Below are 10,572 nucleotides of genomic sequence, written 5' to 3' on the forward strand. Positions count from 1 at the left end.
CCAACAGCTGCCTGCAAACTGACGAACATGACCCAACATGACCATGCGTAATTATTTATTATTTATTATAAATCTGTGGTGTTAAACCTTCTACATCTATGGTTTGTATCCAGATCAAGAAAAGCAGCTTGTGTTAAGGTGCTACGTGCATCATATATTATTAACAGTAGGCACAGTTGTGTTACCTACCATATTAATTAACATTTCACTATTGGTTTTAATTAATTAATTAAATTCTCAAAATGTCTCCTGAATATTCCAAAAATTTTAAACAGAACATAAATACGATTCAGCGTAATTAACAAACGTGTGCAAAGCCTGTAGCCTGTGGGCCAGTAGTTTCATGTCAAAACACCATGACTTTTACTTCCTGGAAAGTGGCTGCACTGTGTCTATAGTGGTTACATGGTTAGTCAGGCAAACAAACATGTTCATGTAGAAACTAGCTGCAGTACGCCCATCTTTCCCTTCCTCCTTTTAACTCGGCTGTAAACATGGTGTCACCAGCAGTTAACTAGAGAAAGCTTTTGGATTGGTTTGTTCTTCAAAGAGCTTTCAGCTGTGGGTCATTAATCCAAAGTCCAGTCCTTTAGTAGGCCTCCACAGCTGTGCACACGTGGCTCGGATTTATCTGCCAGCGGACTTTTGGCGAGCTAAAATACTTCAAGAGATAAAATGATGCACTGGACCAAAATGAAGAAAGAAGTAAGAGTTTGACTTTGACTACTATTTCCCCTTTTCTCTCTGTTACCATTATGAGCATACAGGAGAATTGTAACAGCTAACCATATCCTGAATAGATATTCCTGTCTTTGCTGACTTGTTTTTTACTCACTCATTCAGTACATTGTTTTACCCTCTTTTTTTAAATAAAGTACTTTAAGCAAATGTTGCTGATAATACTCAGACTTTTCCTTAAGGTTTTGAATGCAGGACTTTAACTTGTAGTGGAGTGTTTTCACAGTGAGGTATTAGTAGGGGAGACCGGGGTTGGTTGGCACACTTTTCACTCTGCTGTACTTCTCTGGCATAATTTATGTTAGAATATTCTAACCAGCAGGAAATGAAAGATTAAGAACTGAACTATAAATAAACATGTTTTGATTTACACAAAGATTTCTAAAATTAGGTGATTTGTAATTAAGGTCATTTTGTGTTGGGTTGGTTGGCATGATGTTTGAATGCTGTAGTTACAAAAAACTGAAGTAACCAGTAAAAACAATCTGAATATTCAATCAAACAAGAACCAGAAAGGCGACACGGTGGTGCAGTCATTAGCATTGTCGCCTTACAGCAAGAGGGTTCCTGGTTCAAACCCGGGGTGGGGGAGCCCCTCTGTGCAGACCTTGCATGTTCTCCCTGTGTCAGTGTGGGTTTTCTCCAGGTACTCTGGCTTCCTCCCACAGTCCAAAGACATGCAGGTTAACTGGTGACTCTAAATTGCCCGTGGGTGTGAATGTGAGCGTGAATGGTTGTCTGTCACACTCAGTACGTTTACATGCAGCTTGAGAAAATCCAATTATTGGCTTAGTCGGACTGAAACTGGACTTTTAAATGCATGTAAACAGCTTAGTCTGACTGAAATTGGACTATCCGTAGCTCAACTTACATACCTAGGCTTTCACCCGGAAGGAGAAGGAGATAATGTAGCAGCAGTGCAGTAACTCCCGGAAAAACAAATAAACAAACACCATGGCAACCGGGAAGCAGAAGACGATTAACACGTAAAGCATGTACAAAACATACAGAGCCACAGCAACATCCATCTCCACCATCTTCATTCGTCATTAGCTTCCTCTTCAGGTCAACTGGAACTAGTTCAATACGCGCTATAGGCAGAGTCAGACATACTTGGTCAGAAATTCGATTTTCTCTTCTGCATGTATACCCAGACAGGACGAGAAGTCTGACTTGACTGATTAGCCGAGCTATGAGCTTAGCTTGAATACTGCGTGCATGAAACGTACTGAATGTGGCAGCCCTGCGACAGTCAGGTGACCTGTCCAGGGTGTTCCCCGCCTCTCTCCCAGTGTCAGCTGGGATAGGCTCCAGCCCCCCCCCCCATGGTCCCTAACAGTATAGGCAGTTAAGAAAAATGAATGAATGAAGAACCAGAAAACACAAACATTTAGTAGAATATCTGCCCATTTTAAAAACCAAACAACATTGTAAGTGATTAATCAGTAGGAATGTCACATTACTTTTGCCACTGGCCATTAAAAATAATAATAAAACTATAGAAAAACATTTTGTTTTTGTTGTTGTTTGTTCAATCATTTTAGTTTCTCAAAATAAAGTAACAGTCGCAACCAACACCCCAGAAATCAGTGTGCCAACCAACCCCGCTCACCTTTGACCCAACTGTTTGATGAATGATGAATGATGAAGGTAACACATGTCCTATACCTCTATCTAATGCAGTTTTCTAACAGCCTACCTTTAGTCCACAGACCACCTTTTTTATTTTCTGATACTATAAAACTGAAATGTTACCCTCAGAGAAAACGTTAGTGACTTTCATATGTTTTAACATATAGTAGATAAGTGCAGGTCTGATGCTACATTTTTGTTTCTGTGATCCTCATAGGCTCAGAAAATAGCTGTGTGCCAACCAACCCCGGTCTCCCCTACTTTTACTCACAGTAAAGGATCTGAATATTTCTCTTAGCACCGCATATCAGTAGCTCCTGTTATAACAGCCACAGGCTCTCCATTGACAGAGTGAGTCTGTCACTGACGCAGAGGGTTAATGATAGCAGCGGAGGGCGCTGTTTACCGTGTTTACCGTGTTTGTCCGCGGCTCATGGTGCTTGGTGTCTCGGCTTTCATGGCCGCCCGGCTGACAGCAGTCTCCCCGTGTGACAGGAGCTCGAGAGGCAGTATTCACCCAGCCGGTGGTCGCACAGGATGTCGGCAGACGACGTGATCAAGGCTCACGTGAAGGCTTTAAAGGAAGGTCGGTGTGTTTCGAGGCTAACACGTTAATTCACGGCAACGCACAGAAATCCGGTTGAGCCGAGCAGGCAGGCCAGCAAGCAGCGTTAGAGGAGCACAGGTGTATTAAATGTGTTTCCCTGTCGAAGAATTGCAGCCTGAGATAAGATCTGTATATTTTGATATGTATTTTGACTTAGAGAACGGAGGCTGCTAATTATATTTCACACATATTATTTTTTTAACGAAAATAATCAGTCTAAAGAGGCTCTGTGGGTTAACAAGTTACACATTGGTGACTATTGTTGATGAGTTTTGAAGATTTCTAGAGCAACTTCATCTTTGGAGTCAACATAACATTTTGTGAAGACAGAAAGATACATGCTTCCAAAATACATGCTCCTTCCCTTGTACATATTCCACACAATACTACATAATTGGGACATTCATTGAATTTGTGGAGCATACTCTGCCAGGTTTTGTAGCCTATAAAAGGGAAATTGGAAATGAGGACTTCTTAAATATGTTGCCTCTTTCTCTTCTACAGAATGTGGATTATAATTAAATATGCCTCTGCACAAGGGGGGACTTGATTATGAATGGTGTAAACACTTTGATTTGATGCCTTATTAGAGAGCAGACGGCAGGGAAGTGAGAAGTGTTTGGGGAGAGAGCTGGGGAATGACATGATGCAACAAAGATCCCCAGTTGGACTATAAACAGGAGTGTTGCCATTCATGATCAGTGCCTTAATCCCCTGGTAGCTTATGGCACCCCATGAGAAACTGTTTATGGATAAAACAACTATATGAGAATGTTTATTTTTGTCTAAACCTGTGAATTAGATCCCTAAAAATCCACAATGTCCTAATACACCCAGATATATTAAAAGGCATGGCTCTGATGGTGCTCAAATTGATAATATTTCACATTGTTGCTTTAATACCGTGTGTGTCCAGGTACGGAGCGTGCCCGGGGTCTGGCTCAAACGTTGCTCAACGTGCCATATGGAGAAGGAGATGGAGAGAAGCTGGATGTCTACATACCCAGCACCAACTCTTTGGGTACGGACATTTGTGACTGCCATGACAACCCCACTGGAATGCTTCAGATATACAGAAGCATAGATAGTGTGTGAGGATTAACAGGCCTGATTCCCTCTGTTTCAGATGTCCCCCTTGTTATTTACCTACATGGAGGCTACTGGCAGTTTCTCAGGTACAGTGTTGTGTTCTCCTCTGCTGCAGTGCAAATGATGATTTCTTGTTCAGGTTTTTCACTTTGATTCTTTGTGCTCACACAGTAAGGAGGAGTCAGGATTCATGGCTGTCCCTCTCATTGATAAAGGCGTAGTAGTGGTTGCCGTCGGCTATGACATCGCCCCCAAAGGTAGAGGCTTTTGATTTCTGACAAGGTTGTTTCTGTTCTTGGGGGGAAAAGAAAAATGAAGATGAACTTCACTTCTTTTTTCAGGCAACATGGACCTGATGGTGTCTCAAGTACGTAGGAGTATTGTGTCTGTTGTGCAGCAGTATTCTCACATCAGGTACCCATGCTTGTTTTCTGACCCTATTTTAAAGTTAGTACATTACGTTAAATATATTTTATGTCACCATCACAAATCTAATGTGTCTGTGTTTGTGTTTTATGAACACGATCTCTCCCTCAGTGGTCTGTACCTGTGTGGCCACTCAGCTGGGGCTCACCTGGCTGCAATGGTCCTCTCCACTGACTGGTCGCAGTACAGCGTCACTCCTCAGATCAAAGGTGAGGTCCATCAGGTGAAACAGGACGAGTGATAGATATGGCTGAGCCTGGCCTCGTTATGAGTGACAGAGGATGCAATGATGCTCAGAAATGTAACATTCAGACACAAATGCTGTATAGCTGATGTACTTTTTTCTTTGTTGTTGTTTATCTAATTGTTTTATAGGTGCTTTCCTCATCAGTGGCATATATGACCTGCTGCCCATCCTGTCCACCTACGTCAACGAGCCTCTGAAAATGACAGAGTACGTTCCTCACTACAGCGCATATAACTCTGAAATTTGCAAGTTGATGAAACAGAACCAAAAGGTTTTCTTTTTCACTTGTTCTATGTAAACAATTTAAATTTGCAAGATTATGTGGAAAGCTAAGAAAAGCTGTCAGGCCATTTCCCCACTGATCAAAATCTGCTTAGCAGTCTTGGGATAGACTACATGGGGAAAAGTTTTATAAATCCTTGTGTGGCTTCAGAGAGAGCTAACCCTCAAGTGATTGCTCACATGAGTCAGCGTCAGCTGCAGACTAGGGCTGGGCGATATAACAGCTATGTACAATACAGTATATCGATATATTAGGGTCAAGCTGCATTACATAGGGCATGCCAGTGTGCATCTCTCCTCTCTCTCATTCTCTGCACAGCTCTGCCCCACTCACTCACAAGTTCTTCAGCAACACTAAGAGAGACACAGAGCTGCTCCTTTGTTTATGCTGTCTGTTAATTAGTCTGCAGTGTGGCATCGGTCTATATGTTGCATGTGCTACACTAAATCAGTCTATGAGATGAATGAAATTACCACAGTAGCACAGGTGCAATACAGCGCCGCGCTGCATGTGTGGGAGACAGAGCTGCCTGATTGTGTCAGGTGAGCGTTTATTTGCTAGTTGTGTGTGAGGTGGATCATCGCACATCGCCGGACTTCTAAAAAGCAGTGACAACACAGACGTTTCATATACAAGACATGTATAACGCGGACAAAGTGTCTCTTGCGCCTTCCCTCCCTCAACCTCTCTGCTGATGCTATCTGCATGAATAAGATAAATAGTCTAAATAAATAGAAATATTTAAATAATTTTCCAGCACTTTCATTTATTTTAAAGGCCATGGAAAGTGAGCTTTTAACTCCCCCCATAAAGATTTGAATAGTTTGATGGACAATGGATTTAGGCCTGATATTATAGTTTTCTGGCCTGTACTGCAAATCTTTAAACTTTTGTAGCTCAAAACATTAACGTACAGCCCTGCTATTTATTTTATACAAGTTTGCATGTACATGTTATACAGCTGTATATTGTCAAACAGGGAAAAAATCCCTGTTTTTATATTTTATTTTGATCACAGTCTGTTTTTATAAAAGTGCTTGCAGCATCTCAAATGTGGCTTTGACTTGCAACTTAACATGTAGCCCATTACGCAGAAAATATCAAGATATATATATCATGTATCACCATTCAGCCTGAAAATACAGAAATATGAATTTTTGTCCATATTGCCCAGCCGTATTGCAGACCACAAGTTTGAAAATGACAATAAATCTGGGGGTCTGGAGTTGGACAGAAATAAGTGCGCTCACCAGACCTGTGTAGCCTGCTCCTCATCGGCTACATTAGCCACTACTAGCATAACACACCTAAGTCTCTCACTACATGCTTGAGAGTAAAGAAGGCACCAGGTTTAAACAAGGAAGAAGAAGAGTAAAAAAAACAATATCCTGGAGTGCAGTGCTAAATTGATGGAGTACTCTTATCTGACCAGATAAACAGGGTTTTACAGTAGTCAGACTATGACAACATGCAAACACATTATGCAGTTTCCTTCCTTAACCTGATAACTCACAGTAATCCAGTGAGTTTTCGACATTATGGGCCTGGAGTTACTGGATGTAAAAATCTGTTTGTCAGAGATTTGTTAGAATATCAGTCCTAATGTGTCAGTTGACATTTGGCATTTCTTAGAAAAACAGCAATGACATAAATATATTTTTTAGGATACTCCATTTTGAGCTCCTTTAATTTGCATGAAAATTTGACAAATCGACCTGTTTTGGTCTTGAAGATTTTCACATGTAAAAACTAATGTAGAGAGCTTTGTGTTTGAGAGTGTTGTGATTGTGTTTGTGGAGGAGAACTGTGCATGTAAAGGCCCTTGTGTGTGTCTCTGCTGGTCTGTGGTGCCAGTCAGTATTTGACTCCCCTGTCCCCTGGGTGTCTCCTGTTGGCAGGGAGGTGGCGGTGAGGAACAGCCCCAGCAAGCTGGTCCCTCAGCTCAAACTCTCCTCGTCCAGCTGCCACATCATTGTGGCCGTCGCTGAGAATGACTCACCAGAGTTTCGCAAGCAGTCGGAAGACTACCACAAAGTCAGTGGAGCATGAACACTATGTTGGTTAGAGTATGGACGTAATTATGTATGAAAGGTGCCCTGTGGAGGTTTCTTCTTCACTGCCTTTGTTGGTGCATTGGTAGCAGGAATGTGTATCACATGCATGTGCTTCCTTGTTTATAGTGCAAACAAAATGGAAACCCGCCAGTAAAAACATTGCACTGCAGCACTGCTAGTGCTGTAAGATTGTAAAATATAGGGGGACTTAGTGGCATCTTACAGTGAGGACTGCAGATTGCTGAAAGCTGTCCATTCTGGGCTACTGTAGAAACATGGTGGTGCGATATGGCGATGTCCGTAGACAGGGACCCACTACTTTTGTAGATATAAACAACTCATTCTAAAGTAATGAAAACATATTGACTCTTTTTTAGGTGATTATACACTAAAGAAAACATACTTAATATATTATATTCCATTTCTTCCAATATTTCCCCCAAATCCTACTCACTGGACATTAAGGTTGAAGATATTTTTTTTTTCACGTTACCATCAATTTATAAGATGATGATTTTTTTAATGGTTTAGTTTATAAAAGGTCAACAAATAGTGGAAAGTGCCCATCACAAGTTTTTTGACCCAGAGGCAATGTCTTTAAATCACTTGCTATGTCCAAACCAAATACTGTATGAATTTAATTTAGAATAATTAAAAATAGAGAAGAGCAACAATTATTTACCTTTACATTCAAGAAACTGGAACCAGAAGAAATTTTCAGGTTTTCAAGTTTCAAGTTTTCTGTCAATTGATCTGGCTGTGACCTCTTGTCGTTTGAAAACATAGAAAAGTCGTTCACATCATTTCTTTTGAAGATGCTGAACGCCTCAGCGGGTTAACACCTTGACAGTTTCACAAACTGACAAACTAGATTTCAGCGTAAATTATTTATAATCATGCTTTCTTAAGATACATAAAGTTAGCATTTTTTTTTTAAAAAAAGATGTGTGTATATGTGCCACTTCTTTACTGCTTCCTTCTGGCTTTAAAGACTTTGGAGGCGTCAGGACTGGATGTGACCATGGAGGATGTGCCGAACACAGACCACTTCAGTATCGTTGAGCAGCTGGTAGATGGAGAGTACCACCTAACAAAGGTACACACAAAAATCATGATGAATGTTGATGTTCACTTTTTGGTTTCTTTCTTTCTTTCTTTCTTTCTTTCTTTTTCTTTCTTTCTTTCTGACCATCAGCTTTACAGTTTTAATCTACAATAATAAAGTAAATCTGTAACTGTGTGTGCTTATGACAACAATAGAAATCTTAAACCTGCTAGAACTGCTGATTTCCAGAACATGATCCTTGACACAATCAGTGACCTTTTCATCAAACATCCATCATTTTTAGCAGTTTTCCACAACATAAAGAATACACTGAATGCCTGTAGTGCGTTTTGTTACAGTCTTTAAGGTGGTTTTATGGATATTGTAGGCATGTGTTTTAACTCATTGCTACCCCTGCAGCTCCTCTTGAAGATTATGGGAAAGAGCTGAGGCTGTGGTCTTTGATCCGTCATCTAACATCAACATACCTCTGTTTCAACATTCACCTCTGAACAGAGTCATCGTCCACAGATACTGATAATATATGCATTATTTCAGGTAAATGTACGAGTTCTATCATTTTGATTGATCAACAACGAGGTGGCATGGATTGTTCCAGCTGTCGAGTTTAATGTGTCATTAGTTGTATCTCTTTGTTAGCTGTAGACACTACTGTCAGGAAAAGCATGTTATGAAAATATTGTGTGCCTAAAACTGAGTCACTTCAAGGATGGTGATTGTGGCAAATTATACTGCTGTCAGACCTGCTCATATTCAGCTGTAAGCAGACTATTTAACAACCACAGTGCACAATGTTATCGTCAGGAAGCCACTGGCACATTAGAAGTTGTAGAGCTGATGGTTAGTTTGGCATATATCCAGTGTTAAGTAAAAGGGTGGGTCTGTCTGTTATGTTTTTCTTTCCTGTGACACTGTACCACTGCTTAACGTCCATGAACTGGAGCTCACGTCACGAGCACTGATACATCATACAAACTGAATGTAGCTTTTCATTGTAACCTACACAGGGAACTATATATTTGCACTGTGTATTTGATGATGATAGAGTACGTAGAAGAGTACTGATATTTAAATACACATTTTTAAAGAATAAACGGGGCTACATTTAACTGACGCACATTGTTACTGCTCCCATTCTAGCATCATAAATAATTGTTTACATTGTTGTTCGCACAAAGTGTTCTATTAATCATTACTGTAGATTATAAAGAGAATCATCACAATAAATATTTATATTTGAGAATTTCTGTACTGACAGTTGTGTGTGTATGTGTGGATGAGATTTGCTGTCATTTTAATTGTCTAATCTTTGTAGCAACTAGTGGCAGGTCATATTGCATCACTTCCACACCTGGCACAGTTGTCTAATTTTGTTTGTTTGATTTTTGGTGATTTTATTAATTGAACATTTATAATCAGCCAGTTGATCGGGCTCTACTGTCCAACACATCACTCTGATCTGCTTGTGTTTTTTGCAACTTTGTTCGCTGGTTTGACCAAGCCCAGGTAGCCAAAATAACCTGTCCCAACATCAGCCTAAACTCATCAGCATCCCGGATGAAATTAGCAGGCCGCACCCAGTTGCCCGATTTAGCTAAGACTTGGCAGGAATGAACTGAAGACTTGGGGCCAAATCAGCTGGCCCAATTCCGGCTGCCGACATTGACATCACTGGGTAATGCTGATCACTAAAGTACACTTGGGCCAGTCCTATATTATGTATGTTGTGGCCTTGTCTCAAAATCTAATTTTAAGACCTTTATTTAAGTTGATACTGGGCTCACATGGTGCACATTTCTAAATAAAGTTGTATTCAATCAGATCGCCACAAATGGAATCGGACACAGAAAACCAAGGCCAGTACAGTGTTGTATCGTGAGAGATAGATAGATAGATAGAAGAGAAATTCAGCTGTCCAGTAGGTCATAAAAAACAACATCCACACTTAACCTTCATCAACAATAATACAGTGGTATTAAACCTGACATAAGTTAAAATAAGTGCATAAATAGAAATGAAAAATTAAATTAAAATTGCCCATTCCACAGTCCAATCCAGTTGTGGCTAAGGTGATGTGTGTGAGTGTGTGTGGGACTGGAGGTGTTAAAAATGTTATTGTCGTGGGTATGTAAATGTGGCTAAAACTACTGTGGTCATAATACAGCCGCATTGCAAATAGTACGTTTATGAAGGTTATGATGTAGAGATTTAGTTGAGATGCTTGTGTTTGTTTTATTTTGTGCACCTTGGTAAATTAACCAGGGTATATTAGAGATAGACAATAAAGACAAGGATGGATTACTGAACGAGCCTACTGTGCACAGGCCCACGGGCCCGAAGTGTCCCCAGGGTGCTGCAGCCTAGGGCTTTACTTGCAAAAGGTCACTCAAATAAACACGTACTGGCCAGGAAAAGACTCAAAATGGCTGC

The 10,572-nt window shown here is 40.5% G+C and overlaps 1 protein-coding gene across 1 annotated transcript; it reads left to right on the forward strand.

Moving 5' to 3' along the window:
* The first annotated feature begins 89 nt into the window (after positions 1 to 89).
* On the forward strand, positions 90 to 9,385 carry afmid (arylformamidase). Its single transcript, XM_033624693.2, has 11 exons — positions 90 to 705; positions 2,866 to 2,956; positions 3,894 to 3,998; positions 4,104 to 4,152; positions 4,238 to 4,323; positions 4,408 to 4,480; positions 4,604 to 4,701; positions 4,868 to 4,946; positions 6,921 to 7,056; positions 8,068 to 8,172; positions 8,542 to 9,385. The coding sequence occupies exons 1-11, from the start codon at positions 676 to 678 to the stop codon at positions 8,569 to 8,571; spliced, it is 882 nt and encodes a 293-aa protein (XP_033480584.1). The 5' UTR covers positions 90 to 675; the 3' UTR covers positions 8,572 to 9,385.
* Positions 9,386 to 10,572: the final 1,187 nt, after the last annotated feature.

Source organism: Epinephelus lanceolatus, chromosome 3 (assembly GCF_041903045.1).
Source record: "Epinephelus lanceolatus isolate andai-2023 chromosome 3, ASM4190304v1, whole genome shotgun sequence".
NCBI lineage: Eukaryota > Metazoa > Chordata > Actinopteri > Perciformes > Serranidae > Epinephelus > Epinephelus lanceolatus.